Source organism: Ananas comosus, linkage group 20 (assembly GCF_001540865.1).
Source record: "Ananas comosus cultivar F153 linkage group 20, ASM154086v1, whole genome shotgun sequence".
NCBI lineage: Eukaryota > Viridiplantae > Streptophyta > Magnoliopsida > Poales > Bromeliaceae > Ananas > Ananas comosus.
In genome coordinates, this window is record NC_033640.1 from 2045569 (window position 1) to 2063695 (window position 18127).

The following is an 18127-nucleotide window of genomic DNA, read 5'->3' on the forward strand; positions in this document are numbered from 1 at the left end:
CCCTCCTTCTTCTTTACTGCCCCCACATCGACGTCACACTCCTCTCTCCTATCTCGCCCACACCTTCGTCAACGACGGGAAGACACTTTCATCAACGCAGGTGGCAGCGACGCAGGCTCAAATATGATAAAAATTGCAGAGGTGAGGCTATAGCGAAAGGTATGGCAGCAAATGACGATGACAACGCAGGTGCCGTAGGATTTGAAAATAACAGAAAAGAGAGCCCGTCGGGATCGAGATAGCTGCTATAGCAAAGTGCTAAGGAGGGAGCGTAGTAGGAAAAAAAAATACAGAGAGTGGAAGAAGGCCACCATGCGCCACGACCGCTACAGAGAATGCCAAAAAGTAGAAAAAAAGAGAAAAATTGCATTGTTTGAGACTAAATTGCGCTGTATGGTATTTAACTACTTTATCAGAGTATATATAATTTTTTCAAATATAAGTTGACTCTTTTTTTATACTTTATAAGTCGATTCTGCTAATCAAAAATTCTTTTACTCGATAACTTCATATAAAATCTGAGGATACACACATGATTCATAAATTTAAGCTTATATAGGAGCTCAAATTTCAAGCGTTTTAATATAATTTTTTTTATAATTCATTAACTTAGGGACTAAAATGTAATTTAAATACTATAAATGTAAATGAAAAAAATAAAGTGTTTCCATGAAAACTACATGTATCAAGACGTAATATCGGGATAATACAGGGACCGGCCCTACAATTTTACCCTCGTTTTCTCTTCCCCCTCCTCTCTCTCTCTCTCTCTCTCTCTCTCTCTAACCCTCCCATTTTGGATTTTAATGGCTTCAGGTAATTTTTTTTTCCTTTTTTTTGGTTAAATTTTCCTGTTAGGCTTTTGCTAGAACCAAAAATTCTACTAAAATTGGATTTATCTTATCGTTTTTTTTTTTTTTGGGTTTTTGGGCGCATCGACTTCTCAGGAAAACAAGGAAGAGTTATTTTTTTCTTTTTTTGGTGATTTTTGGTTTTAGGAAGCTGTGAATCGAAATGGATTTTTATGTGATGGGGTCGAACAAGCACTAAATTTGAGAAAAATTGGATTTGGGTTCTCATAAAAATTGTATTCTTTCGCATGAAACTTCTATGATTAGGTCAAGCAAGCCCCAAAATTTGATAAAATTTTGGCCGAATTGTTTAAATTTTTCAGTTTGTGGATTGGGGATATCATAGAAGTTGAATCTTTTGCGTGAAGCTTCTGTGATTATGTCAAATAAGCCCTAAATTTGAGAAGTTTTTTGCTAAATTGTTCAATTTTTGAGTTGTTGGATGTAGACTCTCATAAAAATTGAATCTTTCTCATGAAACAGATAATTCTCAGTTAGTAGTTGGTTTAGTTCCCATCATGTTGGAGTTAGAACACATGGGATTTGAATATGAAATTAATAATTTCCCTTTTTTTCCATTTTCTAATTTTCCCTGTTGTAAAAATTTTAGCATATGGTATCTCTTAGAACTCCTTTTCATAACATAAAGCTCCTTGTATATTCTTAATTTTATGCTTATGATGATGTTTTTTTTTTCTTCTTTTTTTTTTTGGGTTATAGATATCTCAGTAGCAGTTCCTTCAGAATGTAGCCCATTTTCTCGGTCCCAAACCGCAAAAACACTTGCAACAGAGAGACCCTGGTTGAGTAAGTTTTCAATTTTTCTTATTTTGTTTTTTGTTTTTTGTTTGAATTAGTTCCAGCTAAGTTTTACAGTAATTACAAGGTAGTACTTGACACTTGCTATGCTATCTATTTTATTTTCCCTTTACTTTTTTTGTCGCCTTCGTAGTAGTAGGATATACTTGGCCCCTTTACACCGGAATAACTGATTACAAAAGTAAATTTTGTGTTTAATTTGATATCGTAGGAATGAAAATAATGATTGGGAGGATAAATGTAACATCACGAGGAATAAGAGAATTCCATGGATTTTTAGAATTCTAGTTCCCGTGTTATACTAGAATAACCCGGTTTGACCAGAACAGCCGTCCATTTGTTGCATTTGGCGCCAAAAGTTGCCTAACTTTTCTCACTAGAGGCTTTCGTCCGTCGGTTTACTTAAGTTTAAGATGTCAAGGTCTTGGTTGTGTAAATGCTAAGATATGCCTGTTTATCCGTCTCTAATCCTTTGCTTCGCCTCTCAGATCTTTATGGTGTTAGGGTTCGGCCTGTAGCTCCTTTCGAAAGTCTCAGCGGCAAGCGCTTTGTTGATCCGGCCCTTATTCATCGTTGTTTGCCAGATGAGTTGCTCTTTGAGGTATTATTCGATTGCTTTGATACGCAATTACTTCATATAGGCAACATTACAGCATATGAGTTCTTGAATTGCTACCGTATTTTTCATGTGTATGTATTGGAATGTCATAAGTTATTACTGTGATTGGAAACATTACTTCATTGGTTTACATATTTAATTTTGACTATGTCACCTGCGTAGTTCTCATTTATTGTATTAGACGGCGTATTGGTCGGAACCAAATATATGATCTTCTTCCTTGACCGGTAACTCCCATCACCTGTATGGACCTATCTTTACAATTTTCCAACATACTCAACGAAATATCTAAAAGTAGAGATAATCTAGTTTTGAAATGTATAGATTTTTATTTTTCATTTTAGTTGCACAAATGACTATCGTGTAAATGTGGCTTGTGCTACCACCTTGGTTTTGGACACGTCTCATGATGCGTAACATATTAACCCTGTGCTTTGCATAATCTAGAATGTGTCGGTATCTAATAAGGTTAATTTGCATATGCATATTATTACAATATTTATGACGTAATAAAGCTATGTACGCATCATATGTTTACGTGCCTATCTGATGTACCTATGTGAATGTTGTAATTGTGGAATTCTGCATCGGTTTCATTAATACTGGTTCTTTCCTTTCATGTCTTTGTATTGACATGTGTCACTGATTGCATTAAGGCATGTGTGAAAAAGGAAATAATTGGAGATGTCATCTCCTGAAAATATCAACGAAATCGTAACATTTCCTTGGACCGTCATTTCACACATTTAATTTATTTGCTATAAGATTCATATATTTACTTGGCCTGATAGGCCTATTCACAACAATGCCACAAATATATGTCTATATGATAGGAAATATTGTGTAAATTGCTTATAATTGTAGGATGATCATCTTAATAGGAAGAAATAATATGGTACTGATCTGTTACTGATGTACTCGAGACTAGCGTAAAAAGAAATTGTCTTTTGTGCTCATTATGTCGCCGTATTTTTCGATTACTATTTATGGGAGTTATTTAAGCAGGTTTTTACAAGGATGTGCCCATACACTCTAGGAAGGGCCGCATGTGTCTGTAGGAAGTGGAGATACACTATTCGAAATCCTAGTCTATGGCGAAGTGCTTGCCTAAAAACTTGGCAGGTGAACATATTACTTTAACTAACAGCTTATAGACTTTACTCGGAGCTTTTTACTACAATATGCTTAATCTTGAAGGTATTTTATGCAGATGTCAGGAGCAGAGGCTAATTACAAAATTGTTCGGTCCGTGTACGACGGTTCTTGGAGAAAAATGTGGGTTCAGAGGCCGCGACTTCGAACTGATGGTAATAATACTTTAAAAAGAGCTACCTGTGCATAGGTTCCCTGTAACTTACTTTTCTTTAATATTTTTTTTCCTCATCTGTTCTTTCATATTAAGAACTAAGAACTAGTATTCAACTCTTTCTAAAACCCTCTATGGTAATTTGGTATAATCCAACAGCAGTTTTGCACTTTGCCACGCTGTGGTTCAAATGTGAATTTTACTCGCCTGTCGTTCTCGTTTGGGTTTCTGAAGAGCCTAATGTTAAAATGCCTTTGAAAGTGCGCACATGACAGCCACATGGCTCATTAAATTACTGTGAATCTTCATAAGCCTTTTTGTTGTATCATCCAATTCCACTTTACTACCCAGTAGTTCAAAAGTGTAGCGCTTTGCTACCCTTTTCAAAAGCTCAAAGTGGTACACTTTGAACACGAGATGGAAGTTTTCCCTATAATAATATTTTTTTGTATGAACTCTTGACCTTAAGCCTTTCTCGATTGTTAGGTCTCTATGTCAGTCGGAACACTTATATTCACACCGGGGTTGCAGAATGGAAGGTTACGAATCCTGTCCATGTGGTATGATTTGCCTTTTATGTAGTTTTTTGGTGATAACAGTGTAATGCTCATTTACAACGTACTGATAATGGTTGCTGTATTGATGTAATATGTCTTCACGATACATGAAACAAAAGCTCAATTTGGTCACTTTTCTTTCATAAGTTGTTGATAGTTATATTTATAGCCTTGTTGACTTGGTTTGAGCTTCTGCAGAAGCGCTATTTCAGTTCATTTGTTTGAAAAGTAGAAACTTCAAATTAGAACTTATGCTTTTGGAGCTTAAAAAGCTTATTTCAATTTCGAGCCACAGCAAAATCTCCAAACTACTAATTTGCATACGCTTTTTTTCTGCTTCTCAAAGTAGAAAAGCTGTTTCAGAAGCCGGGCCAAATTAGCGCGTAATATCTGGTAAATGGAATATTTAAGTGGAAAGCAAAGATATTGGTCGTTAAGGAAAAGGATTAACATGTTTTTTTAAAAATGAAAACATACTAATCAAAATAATAGGGGCTTATGACCGGTTCTTGAGCTTTGCAGGTTTGTTACTATCGATACCTGCGATTTTACTCGAGTGGCAAGTTCCTCTACAAGGTTCGTTTCGTTTGAAGCCATCGGTGAAATTCATTTAAGTTGTTTCCTTGTTGAGAATAATTCTCATGTTTCTGTTTTTTTGCTGTCGTGGAAAAATCAGATCTCTTCTCAGAGAGTTAAAGAGGTGGTGAAATGCATGAATTTCCGCGCATCTAAAGCCGACTGTGTTTTCAAAGGCGACTCTATATTATCTGGGGACCAGGTAATATATGATCTTTGATCTCCATGCTTTATTAAATCAAAATGACATCAAATTCTTTGTGGTGACTTAAAATTCGCGCTCTTTGGTCGTATTATGCATATTTCTTCTGCTTGTTTGTTAGGTCGAAGCTGCTCTTTTGTACCCAGGCCTGCGTCTCACTCTCCTTAGGATGCGCCTTAGGTACATGATGTTTGTTTATTTTCTATGATAAAATGCAGAAAAGCCCCGAAAGCTACATTGTTCCCGCTTTGCCCTTCCGAGATGTAAAAACCTACTTTTAACTTTTTCTATCGATTTTAACCCTTACTACTTTTAACCCTGAATGGAAAACGTGAGACGGCATTAAATTGAGGGGGTCGATGTAAGATTTTCATATTTCAGGAGGGTAAACTGCAAATGGCGCCAATACTTTAGTTTTTCATATGTTCTGAATCACTATTTTATGTATGCTTCTGTTCAAAACCATACATGTTTAATAAGGATATGGACAAGATTTGAATATTCATTATGGTGTTAGCGAAATGTATCGAAGAACATGTTTATCGGTAAATGTAAGAATTTGGATAAATGGATCCTAGATATAGGAAAAGTGTGTTACTCATTCCAATGTTGATTTTAGCATATCTGAATATTTCTACTAAAACTCGAAACTTAGGTTAGTTATAAGTATTTGGTTGATTTTCTTTGCTAATAATATAATATAATGAAGTTAGGGTTTTCGAGGAATACTACAAGAACCATCTCGATCTTTAAGAGATGTGCGAGTTTAGATCATTTTTGATGAAATTTTCGGCTTGTGAGATATGCGAACATGGATATTTGGTAGGCTTAGAGGGACGACAATAGGAGCAAACAATCGACTGGATGTCGTGAAGCTCGTCACAACCGGAGTCAACGAAGATGATTTAAAGAACAGAGAGGACGACGTGCTGAGAATTGTCGAAGGTTGGGAGGAGGACGAGACGCACGACCCCGACGTGCCGGCTATCTCGCACCGCAGGGGTTTAACTCCCTTTGTTTTCGTCCCGTTCGAAGAGGTAAAACCTCCTCTTTTTTTTTAAGCCCTTTCTATTTAGTAGTTTTACGTTTTATAACATGCCAAGCTTATTCGAACTTCAAAAACAATTTTATCTTCGCTTAAAATAGTAGCGTAGAAATGTGTCATAAAGTTGCGAAAGAGTGTATTGTGGGGAATTGGGAATTTGAGAAGGTTAAATTGCGGGAAACCCCTACAAACATGTGATTTTCATTTTCGTCTCTGCTAGTAGTTTTCAGGCAATCTCTATTACTCGCCGTATAAATTGAAGATGTAAAATAGTAGGTTTTTAACATTTGAGGGGGCAATGCCGGCATTGCAATATTTGCAAGGGAGTTTCCAGCAATTTTCTGATTCGAACTTTCAGAATTATTGCAGTCGAGTTTCACAATCCAATTTAGTTGACTAAATATTGACGCATCGCTGATGTAGAAGTAATGTAGTATTTTAATTATTGACGCATCGTCAATCACAATACTGCTGCATTACTTCCACATTAGCAATATATCAATATTTAGTCAACTAAATTAGATTATAGGATTTGATAATAACAACTCTAAAAGTTCGAGCTAGAAATTACAACAAATTAAAGTTTGAGGACCAAGGTGTTACCAGTCTCATAGTTTGAGAACCGAATGTTAAGCATTTTATGCTTATTTTAGCTCCTCTCTTACCGCAGACCGAAACATCAGTGTTGAATCTTCCGGTCGACAAGATGGATTACTTCGTACCTGGATGATAATGTCCTCGATTTCGTATCATGTGTATATGTACATATAAACATATGCATATCCTGTTACTCTTATTTGTATTCGTCGCGTTCGCGCTTTTAGCTTTCTCCTTAAGGATTGTGCAAGCTTGGAATTGTTGTTGTTCTAGATATGCAAAACTGCATTTTGTCTGTGCTTAGAAGAAATGATGTTGTTGCCTTTTGCAATCTCTAGTGTGTATGTGTGTGTGGTTGTGTGTTTTTTTTTAATCTTTTTCATGTTTTTAGTTTCTTTGGAGCATAAACATGCCAAACAGTGTGGATCTTTTGGTTTCCTGTAAATGGATAAATAAAATTTTTGTCGTGCGTTTTTAGTTTGGCATAACTTTTTTCTTTATAGTTCTTCTTATGTATTTTTAGAAGCACGGTGGCATCTGTACTATCAAGTTATTTTCGATACTAGAACCGATACTAGAACCTTCGAACCAACGATTGGTTCACTTAGATTTGATCTAAAATATTAAAAGTATTTAGAAAATAAATTTTTTAATTTTTTAATAATATTTATTTATTTAGTGATCGAAAGGATTAAAAATTAACGGTTGAAAATAAAAATATCATTAAAGGTGATAATATGAAATTTGAAGTAGATCATAGATATTGATCTTGTTCTATATAAGTATAAAGAAATTTTTATTAAAATTTTATATAATTTTTATATTTCTACACCGTTAAGCTTGTATATGGCTCACAACGATTATTAAATTGTTGATTTTGGGCCATTTTTATTTTTAGGTAAAATGATATAGAAAAATTATAAAATTTATTTTTTAGATACTCTAAGTATTGTAAATTAGATCTTATAGAGCTAATCGTCATTTCAAAAGTCTCAGTATCGAAACATCTTGATAGCACGGTGACCAACATGCTTCTAAAAGCACACAAATCTCTTTCTCTCTTTCTCTCTCTCTCTCTCTACATTAAGAGTAGTACTTGCATGCTATGATAAGTACAGAAAACTTCGTGCTCTTAAGCCATTTTTGATAATGAAACTTTCAAATCGACAATCGATTCTATTAAACTTGATCTAGAGAATTTTAAATATCTAAAAAATAAATTTTGTAATTTTTCGACATTATTTACCCTGTGATCGAAATAACTCAATATCAACAGTTAAAAATAAAAATCTAAAAAAAAAAATCATGATATAGTACTAAAATTTTTTATCAGAGTATTAATTTTACTGTAGATAGTATAAAAATTTCTCTATCAAAATTTTATCTGATTTGAATACTTCTACACTATTAAAAAGGTCTTTCCCGTAATCTTGAGTAAGCTTATTTGTGTATTTTTGATTAGATGGTTTCTGTGGTTGTGGTTGCTTGCTTATTGTGAAATAAACTCTACTGTAGAATTGTTATGCCTTGCTAAAATAAAAGAAAAATACTTCTTATACACCCTAAAAAGGGGTGTACATCTTACACCAGTAATCATAGGGTTGATAAAAATCAAATTGATTTTTAGTAAAACCTAAAAAAAAAAAATTGATGTATTAAAAATGATCTTAAAATAGAATGGATGTAATATATACACTCCACTTTAAGATGTATATGTAGCATTCCTCAAAATAAAATAAAAAAAAATAAAAGCAGCTTAACTCCCAAAATTTTTTTTGTTAACAAAAAAGGCCTTTGTTGCACCATGCTTAATTTTTTGAGTATTCCTTTTATATTGGACAGTTTTGAGCTTTGGCCTTATTATACTTGGCTACCAAATCTTTACAAAATATATATTACGTAAATTTTCCCTTTTTTAAATTTGTCACTGGACCCTAAATTTGGTAGTTTTTATTAATGATTGTTAGTTATATTATGGACAAATATTTTAATAGTCCAATTATTTTTTTTTAAGAAAATAAACACTTGAATAGTCTTGAAATCATCAAAGAGAAATTGTTATTCAGGTTACTATTTGGTTCGGCATAATAATATAATGTTAGATTGTTGAGCGTGTAAAACTATTTTATTTAGCTCATCTTATATGTTTGGCCAGATTGCATAAAAAATCTACAAGTTTTGAACTTTTGCAAAATTAGACCGTTTTTTTCAATTTTGCAAATTTAAGCTGAATTTTCAGAAACTAACCAAAATACCCTAATTTCTTTCTCTTCTCTTTTTTTTTTTTCCCTTGTTCCTTTTTTTTTCTCTCTCCAAAGAGAGAGGCAGAGGCAACCCGCATCACCTTTGCCCCCCGCGCCCTCACCCTGCGCCTGCGCACCACCCACCTTCCTTGCCTCCAACCCCACCAAGGCTGCACTCGTTGCCGCTCTTTGGGACGCCCCTCCTCACCTTCGCCCCATGCGCCCTCTGCTGCGCCCACTCACCCCCCGCTCTCCTCGTCTCCGATCCCGCGGAGGTTACGCTGCAATCCTCCTTTTTTTTTTTTTTCTTTCCAAACCTCCTCTACCGCCTTCGCAGCCATTTGCAACTCATCTCTACCTTCACTTCCACTATAGCATATAAGAGTGTGATTTTATTTTAACAATACAACTTCATCTTCATCTTCATCTTCCTTCTTCTCTAATCCTTCTTCCTTATTCTATAATTTTTTATTTTTAGTTTTAATTTTTTATTTTAAGCAAATAAAAATGTTTAACCAGAGATGCTCCCGTGCACCCTCCGCCTTGTTCGCCTTCGACCCCACCGAGGTCGCGTTCGCTGCTACCCTCTGGGACGCCGCGCTCGCACCGTCCCGCCCTCTTTTCCGGCATCATCACGCTTTCCTCCGTCTCCACCTCATTTGCCGGCCCCGGTTGGGCACGGAAGGTCGTGTGTCCCTTCTCTCGCCAGTGAGCTTCTTAGTGCCAAGAAGCGCTTACTTTTCGTCGTCGTTGGCGGTGGTGAGGTTCCCAAAAGTGAATTTGGTGGATGAAAAATCTGCTGCAATGGAAGTGAAGATGGAGATGGGTCGCAAAGGGCCACGGAGGCAATGGAGGAGGTTTGGAAAGAAGAAAAAGAGGATCGCGGCGTAGCCTTGGCGAAGTCGAAGACGAGGAGAAGCGGGGGTGAGTGGAGGCAGTTGAGAGCACATGGGATGGAGGTAAGGAGGGGCATTCCAAAGAGCGGCAACAAGCGCAGCCTTAGTGAGGTTGGAGGCGAGAAGGGCGGGTGGTGCAGGGACGCAAGCGAAGGTGCAGGCGCAAGGTGGTGCAGGGACGCGAGCGAGGGCGCAGGGAGCAGAGGTGAGGTGGGCCGCCTTGGCCTCCGCCTCTCTCTTCGGAGAGGAGGAAAAAAAAAACAAGATGAGAGAGAGAGAGAGAGAGAGAGAGAGAGAGAGAGAGGAAGAAAAATATTTTGGTCAATTTTTTAAAAATTCGATTCGAATCTACAAAATAAAAAATGGCAGCCCAGTTTTACAAAAGTTCAAAACTTTTGAATTTTTTATGCAAATTAGCCTATATATTTCAATAATAACTCTGATAGTAAAGTCAATATTATTTCTAAAATAAAATAAAATACTACGCTAAAAAATGATAACTTTTACGTCCTTTACTTCCTGCTAACTAAAGAACAGAACCGAAAAACACTTTCAGTTCCACAACTATAAAAAAACAAAAACAAAAAGAAATAATTTTCACTTAAAAACTCTAATTCATTACAAGCAACTCAAGCACCAACAAGACCTAAAGCGTAATGAGCACAATTATAACAAATCAAAACTTCTCTCTCAATAAGAAAAATAAAATAAAACAAGTTCCATGCAAAAAGCACTATTCTATGACAAGATAAATTAAAAATAAGGTCTTTCATTTGCCTAGCAAAAGGAATTTACTTATTCATCACAACCAGGACTGTTTAAATATTTGAAACCATTCTCAGCACAGCCAAAAATAGTTGCAGCTAATTGTTTGCACAACAACAACTAACACCAAAATTACGAAAGAATCAATAATACTCCATGAGGTTTAACAATCCCCACCAAGATAAGAAGTATTTGAATTATACAAACTTACTCTCTGAGTTCCATCTTCTTCACAATATAAAAGAAGCCCGCGAAGGTACCTGAAGACCCGCCGGGGAGCGTGTTTTTCTTACTCGGCCCGAGATTGCCCGGCGCGTGATGAGAGGATGATGCCGACGATGAGGCCGTATAGGGCGAGCGCTTCCGCGAAGATGAGGATGAGGATCATGCCCACAAACAACTTCGGCTGCTGCGCGTTCGCCCTGTGGGTGGAAGGAAATGTTAAACCGGAACCAAATCTCTGTTTTTTGGAAAGCAAGAGAAACAAGAAAGCAGGACACATGCAGATCACTCACTAGAGCGAATTTTGAAAATATCCAGAGAGCAAAGTCGGAAGAAATGTTTTGATTCAAGCTATACAAGTGAAAGGAATGATGATAGTTGGAAACAGATGTTAGCTATCCGAGTAATTAAATACCGATCGGAATAAGAAACAACCAAGAAAAAGAGTTACTTATTTCTTGTTATTAAGGTTAATTCCAAACTGCCAGGGATTTGATTAGAGATTGTCGTATGCTATAAATCTCACATTAGATGGTTTTAGCTTCATTGTTTCGACTTCTCTCTAAGCCTTGTGCTCGTCAAACTTACTACGCATGTTCTACAAAATTCTTGTTAGGACAAACTACATGTCCAAGCTCGAAATTCAACCACGAATTTTACCTTCTCTTTCAATTCCCATGTCAAATATTGGGCCTGGAGAATAGATGGCTTTAAGAAACTAAACAATCAAAGCATAAACCTTCGTCTAGAAAGCAATTAAAATGAATCCTTGGAGAAATCACCTTTGTAGATTCACACTGATATTTGTAATATATTTGTCATTTCATCTGTATATGTTTCATGAAAAACTGCAAACCAAACTAGTTAAATAAATTCTTGTGAATGACATCAACTGTATCATCATATACAGTAATTAACAGAAGAGTCATTTCCGCGTTCTTTCAATTAACTGAGCCAGATGATTACTCGCATCTGTAGATTTAACGTAATAAATTTAGAGTAGGCGCCAAATGCAAGATATATAATCAATTGTCCCAAGTTGCAAGTACATTTTTTCATAGTTCTACAAACTCCCATCTGTTATCATTCCTGTTCCACCTCATCTAGATTTCTCCCTTGCAGTATTACTTACTGATTTGTAACTCTAAGGGCAAATCATCGGTATTCATATTATTCGAAGAAAGTTTACCTTAAGCTCTGATTATGATTTAACTATCTCTTCTTCTTCTTTCCCAGGAATTCTCGCCCCAACTCATCCTATGATCTCACTGCTGAACAACTCTATGCAAATCTGATCACTATGCCTAAATATTCTAGAAGGACAAAGTTTAATAACAACACGTAATACATTTTAATGCCCGACATGCGCAACATTTGGCTGAACGGGCAGCACTGCCAGCTCTATCAACTAATTTTAGAAATAAAACTCATATACAAAAAAAAAAAAAAGAAACACATTTGCAATTCATTAACAGGTTTAATGTACTAATTTTTAACTTCCAAACTTTGTACTCAGGATAACTATTTATTTTGGTAAAGCTAAAAAGTAGATGCCAGAATAACATGGCTGTTTAATGCCAGAATAACAATCATTGAAAACCGCTATAACCTTTTTCTAATAGCTGCTGATGAAAAGGCTATATCAATGTCATTTTTGAAAACCAGTATACACCATCGGAGGCCAATTTGATGGTCCAATAAATACAGGGTTTTTTTAAATTGTCTCGGAAGTTGAGAGGGTTATTTGTATATTTCCCTCTTTGAAAAAGATAAGATAAAGCAAAGGGACAGAAAGTAAAATACCAATCCAACAGTGAGAAGAAAGAAAAGTACCAAATATTCCGTTACAATGATACCAAAAGGACAAGATTAACTTATACCATTTCCAATTAAAATCACATCACCAGGTAAGCTAGATTTCGCCACAAAATCTAGATCTAAAATCAAACTACGGAAGTTCTACACCTCAAATCTCTCCAGGAAAATTATCCCCACCAAATAATCATGTAAAGGAATAACGCAATGTTAATCTATCACAAAAAAATAATAGATTTAGACCCAGTTTGGACACACGAAAATGTTGTTCGTCGTCTCTTTTAATTACGCAAGAAGGTTATAATATTATGGTAGATAAGTAATACGATCAAATGCTCAGAAATGGAATACCATATTTGACCTTCAAATCATTTTTCATCAAAAATACATAAATCACCTCGTACGTGAACATGAAATATGAAATACTAACAAATTAAATCATGAATTTTAAGCCTTTTCGAGGAGCAAAACTCAAGCTCTTTGTTTCCAATCACACAATTAAAACTATGAACTCCTCATACTGAACCTAATCTAAACAGAAAGATATGTATAAGCAATATTACCGAAGAAACTTTACGAATCTAGCAATCTAAAAACACTAATATCATCTCAGATATGAAATCCTAACAAATTAAATCATGAATTTTAAGCCCTTTCGAGGAGTAAAAATCAAGCTCTTTGTTTCCAATCACACAATTAAAACTATGAATACTGAGCCTAATCTAAACAGATAGATATGTATAAGCAATATTACCGAAGAAACTTTACGAATCTAGCAATCTAAAAAAAACTAATATCATCTCAGATCGTTAGGTCAACGCACAAATTACCTAACTCCAGCATCGCCGACGATCCCGATCGCCATCCCCGCGGAGAGCCCGGCGAGGCCACACGCGAGCCCCGAGGAGAGGTGCGCGTAGCCATCGAAGAGGTAGTACGACTTCGCCTTAGGGTTGATCCCGGTGCTGATGATCACGGCGATGATGAGGCCGTAGATCCCGAGCACTCCCGCCATGACCACGGGCACGATCGACTTCATCACCAGCTCCGGGCGCATCACCCCCATCGACGCCACCCCGACGCCGCTCTTCGCCGTGCCGTACGCCGCCCCCATGCCTGAAAGAAGACGAAAACCACATCACGCATCGAATCAAACCCTAGATCCGTAGGGAGCGCCCCAGATCTCGGATCGAAACCCTAGAAAAAAGGAGGGAGGGGAGGGAGCAGGGGTTACAGGAGAAGACGAGCGCCGCCGCCGCGCCGAGGAAGCCGAAGAAGGGGGCGGTCTCGTCGCCGCTGAACGAAGACATCGTTGGCGTGGGGGAGAGAGGGGAGAGATCGAAACCCTAGATTGGGATCGGAAACCCTAATACGGATTCGGAGAAGTGGAGGAGAGGAAGGAGACGCGAGGGGTAGAAGAGGACGAACGATGGGAGGATAAAATTACGATTCTGCCCCTGGGAGTTTTACCTATTAACGGATTTTTATAGGGGCAATGGGAATGGGTGGATGTTATGGGCTTAATGGTCCACAGGATAAAATGGAACGCGTCGTCGACACGTAGCACGGGTTGTCATTACCTGGACCCGGTGCACCACGTCATCTGTGGACCGTCCAATTGAATTCGCCTTGGATTCCTTCTATTATAAAAATTTTTTTATTTATAAAAAATTAAGGGTAAACTTCAAATACCACCCCTGTGGTTTCGTATTTTCTTACTTTAGTGCCTTGTGGTTTAAAATGTACCAATTTAGTGTCATATGGTTTTATTTCATCTTTTTATTATCGATTCTACTAATATTTTTTGTTAAATCAGTGATAAAGTTAAAACCAAAGGATACTAAAACGAATATTCGATAAACCTCGATGGGGTATTTGAAATTTTTTGTATATAATTTAACGAAATATTAATGAAAAAGCTGACGAAAAGATAAAAATAAAATAACAGGACACTAACTTGATACATTTTAAACTAAAGGGTACTAAAGTGAGAAAGTGCGGAACCACAGGGGCTAACTAGATATACTTTAAATCACAAGGTACTAAAGACAGAAACGATAAAACCATAGGGAGTATTTGAAGTTTACCCAAATCTATATTTTACCCCTCAATATTTTAAATTATTGCATTTAGTCCCCCTCTATCGGGATTCCATCACTCTGCCGTCCATTTCTTATAATTTATACCGAAAGTATCCTTCAAAATGACAAAAATATATTAAAAAATTATTTTTTCCTTCAAAATGATAGAAATATATTAAAAATTATTTTTTTCTTATCGAAAAAGTTAGGACATTTTGATTATTTTGCCTTCTCTATTAACACCATATCTCGTTGAAAATATTTCTGGAATTTTAAGTGAGCAAAATATAAGTTTTTAAAAATCATGAAGGAAAAATAAAAAAATAGATATTTATAGAAGGATTTTCTATAATTTAGCCTTTTAAAAATTTACAATAATTTTATTTTGTTAGTTGTGTGACATAATATGATATATCAGATATTATTTTTGTATAATATTTATTAAATTTACACCTTCGACTTTTCCTTTTTTAGAAAATATTCCTCCCAAAGGAAGTGTATGGCTTATGTGGCTGACGTGGTAAACTAGGTCCATACTTAATTTCCGTGTCATAAAATCTGTTTTTTTTATAGCTTGCATGTGAATCACATCTAATTGCTACCACACAATAGAATCGTGTATGTGTACGTTTCATACAGTATTTAAATTTTGATAATTAATATTTTAAAATTAAAATTAAAATTTATATTTTATTGTACATGATCTAATGGACCCATGTATGAAAGATTATAATATTTAAAATTTTTTACTTAACCATCAGATAGTTTTTGTAATTGACGATGAAATAAATACTATTGTTTGATTTGTAAGAAATAGAGAGACATTTTATCTTGATTTTTAGGATTTTTTTTCAGTGTACTTAATTATTATCTATACTATCTTATGAATCCTCAGTTTTGTTACAGGTGGCAGCCAGCGGGAGTAGGAAGGGGAGGGGGCTGGGATGGGGCCATGGGGGTGTGAGGCCTAGCGGGGTGCAGGTGGTGTGGGCTCTAACTCTTTTTTTTTTATTTTTTATTTAATTTCTCTCTCTCCACTCATTTTGAACTTGGGGAATAAACTCTTATTTTTAAGGGGCAGTTAGTTATATACCTCTGAAAAGTTTCTAACTTTCTGATTTACCCCTCTTAGAAGGCTAATATTAAAAATACATTTTTTACGTTTCAACCTATTTCAAATATATTCCTAGAGTTAAAATCTGTTAATAAAATATGTTCTCTGTATAAAATTATTCCTAGAGTTAGGGGAGGGGGGCTGGGATGGGGGTGTGAGGCCTAGCGAGCTGCAGGTGGTGTGGGCTCTAACNAATTGCCCCTTAAAAATACATTTTTTACGTTTCAACCTATTTCAAATATATTCCTAGAGTTAAAATCTGTTAATAAAATATGTTCTCTGTATAAAATTATTATTAAGGTGGTGTGGGCTCTTAACTTTTTTTTATTTTTTATTTAATTTCTCTCTCTCCACTCATTTTGAACTTGGGGAATAGACTCTTATTTTTAAGGGGCAATTACTTATATACTCCTGAAAAGTTTCCGACTTTTTGATTTACCATTCTTAGAAGGCTAATATTGAAAATACCTTTTTTACGTTCCAACATATTTCAAATATATCACTAGAGTTAAAATCTGTTAATAAAATATGTTATCTGTATAAAATTATTATTTTACCCTTTCAAAAATAACCTTTCATCATCATCGACTTTTCTTATTTGCTCTTAAGTCAGCTGCACAACAAGTATTTTGACTTTGGTCTAAATATACCCATCTACCGTCACCAGCATTTCTTATTTGCTTTTAAGTTAAGGGCAAAAATAGCATTTTAATTTTTTTAACTGTGGTAGATATTTAACTTACGTTTAACCAAAGTTAACTAACGGGTGGTAGCTGTTGGGGTATTTTAGAATAACGGAGGAATATATGAGGCGTATATTGGAAAGAAAAAAAAAAGGGTAAATGAGATATTTTTCAAATTTTGAGGGGTATATAGGCAATTATTCTTATTTTTAATCTAATTTAATTTATCTCTCTCTCTTATTATAAAAATTTAAAATATCTGTACTATCTTATGAATCCGCAGTTTTGTTACAGGTGGCAGCGAGCGGGAGCACAAGGGGGAGAGGGCTGGGATGGGGGTGTGAGGCCCAGCCGGGTGCAGGTGGGGTGGGCTTAACTTTTTTTTTTAACATTTTTATTTAATTTCTCTCTCTCCACTGATTTTGAACTTCGGGAATAGACTCTTATTTTTAATCTAATCTAATTTATCTCTCTCTCTCTCGTTATAAAAATTTAAAAAATATAACTATTTATATATGACTTTTAAATAATTTAGATTATATGTACTAAATATAAAATATGATTTTATAATATTGCTCACTTAGATCTAAATTGTATAATAAAAATAAAAGAGAGATTAATAAAGTTTAAGGTACTTAGTTATTTTAATAAAATTAATTACGAGAATTATATGATGTCAAAGTATCATTTACTGATGGAAATTTAACATATAAAAAGGTTGGGTAATAAAAATAAAATTTTGAAAGATTTGATAGCTAATTCAAAATGATTCATAGTTTAGAAAAGTTCTATACATTTTTATTTTGATTTTAATGTCAAACTTTTAACATATTTATAGTCTGATGAGCAATTAATTTCATATTTAATTTTTTTTGGTATATTCAAAATACGATTGCTTGAACTTCAATTTTAACAATTAGATATTATAAAATTGATAGATAGTTTAACATATTCTTTATTGGAATAAAATTACTAATTAAAAAAAATGATCGATACTCAACTGTGTTTTCGTCTTGGATAAAATTAACATATAAAAAGGATAAATTATGCTTTTGGTCCTCAAACTATCGGACCTTTATACTTTAGTCCTCGAATTTTAATATGTTATATTTTCTTGTTCAAAATACGAAGCACATGGTGCTCTGCAGCTTATACTTTAATTAGTTCCAATTTTGTGCTCAAACTACAATGCATATGACATTTTAATCCTCAATTTTTATTATTGCTCTAAATATAATTTATTATTTTTATGATTTTTTTCTTATTTTTTTAATTTTATGCTTTTACTATAGTTGCTGTCACTTTTGATAAATCTTTATCGGTATGTAAAACAACGATACAGTAAATACATACCAAAATTCAGGATCATAAATATGATAAAATAACTCACAGGACGTGATAGAGAAGAAATTATTGATCAATCTGCGGAAGCGAAAAATCCAATACCGATATGAACGTCACCAACCGAACTCGAGTAACTTGGTTTCTCCTCCTATCTCAGACACTCTTGTATGGAGTGAAACCGATAGTAATTCTTCACCAGAATGCAATTGAGAAGGTGGCATGACCAATATCTCTTTATATAGAGTCCAGATCGACTTTCCATCAAAGTTTGATTATGATTCTATTTAATTTAAATAGATGGGAAATGAATAAAATATGTCATATCAAGTAGTTTTATATCTATTAGGATTGATCTTTATCTATAGTAAATCCAAATTTAAATATGATTAATT

The 18127-nt window shown here is 35.0% G+C and overlaps 2 protein-coding genes across 2 annotated transcripts; one reads left to right on the plus strand and one right to left on the minus strand.

The window, feature by feature from the left end:
* On the plus strand, positions 777-7049 carry LOC109725976 (F-box protein 7). The gene is made up of 11 exons (XM_020255388.1): positions 777-816; positions 1572-1658; positions 2159-2271; positions 3295-3411; positions 3500-3596; positions 4082-4155; positions 4675-4728; positions 4829-4930; positions 5052-5110; positions 5757-5967; positions 6646-7049. Exons 1-11 carry the CDS (start codon positions 807-809, stop codon positions 6703-6705), a joined length of 984 nt encoding a protein of 327 aa, XP_020110977.1. The 5' UTR covers positions 777-806; the 3' UTR covers positions 6706-7049.
* Positions 10461-13918, minus strand: LOC109725735 (V-type proton ATPase subunit c1). Its single transcript, XM_020255056.1, has 3 exons — positions 13748-13918; positions 13344-13629; positions 10461-10898 (listed from the first exon to the last, which is right to left on the minus strand). The coding sequence occupies exons 1-3, from the start codon at positions 13821-13823 to the stop codon at positions 10766-10768; spliced, it is 495 nt and encodes a 164-aa protein (XP_020110645.1). The 5' UTR covers positions 13824-13918; the 3' UTR covers positions 10461-10765.

Excerpts from the sequence above, each read along its gene's own strand:
- LOC109725976 (XM_020255388.1), top strand. Across the intron at positions 3,597-4,081 it reads GCCGCGACTTCGAACTGATG|GTCTCTATGTCAGTCGGAAC; the intron begins GTAATAATACTT and ends CTCGATTGTTAG. Across the intron at positions 4,156-4,674 it reads TTACGAATCCTGTCCATGTG|GTTTGTTACTATCGATACCT; the intron begins GTATGATTTGCC and ends TGAGCTTTGCAG.
- LOC109725735 (XM_020255056.1), bottom strand. The coding sequence starts at position 13,823 with ATGTCTTCGTTCAGCGGCGACGAGACCGCCCCCTTCTTCGGCTTCCTC. Across the intron at positions 13,630-13,747 it reads GGCGGCGCTCGTCTTCTCCT|GCATGGGGGCGGCGTACGGC; the intron begins GTAACCCCTGCT and ends GTCTTCTTTCAG. Across the intron at positions 10,899-13,343 it reads GTCGGCGATGCTGGAGTTAG|GGCGAACGCGCAGCAGCCGA; the intron begins GTAATTTGTGCG and ends TTCCACCCACAG.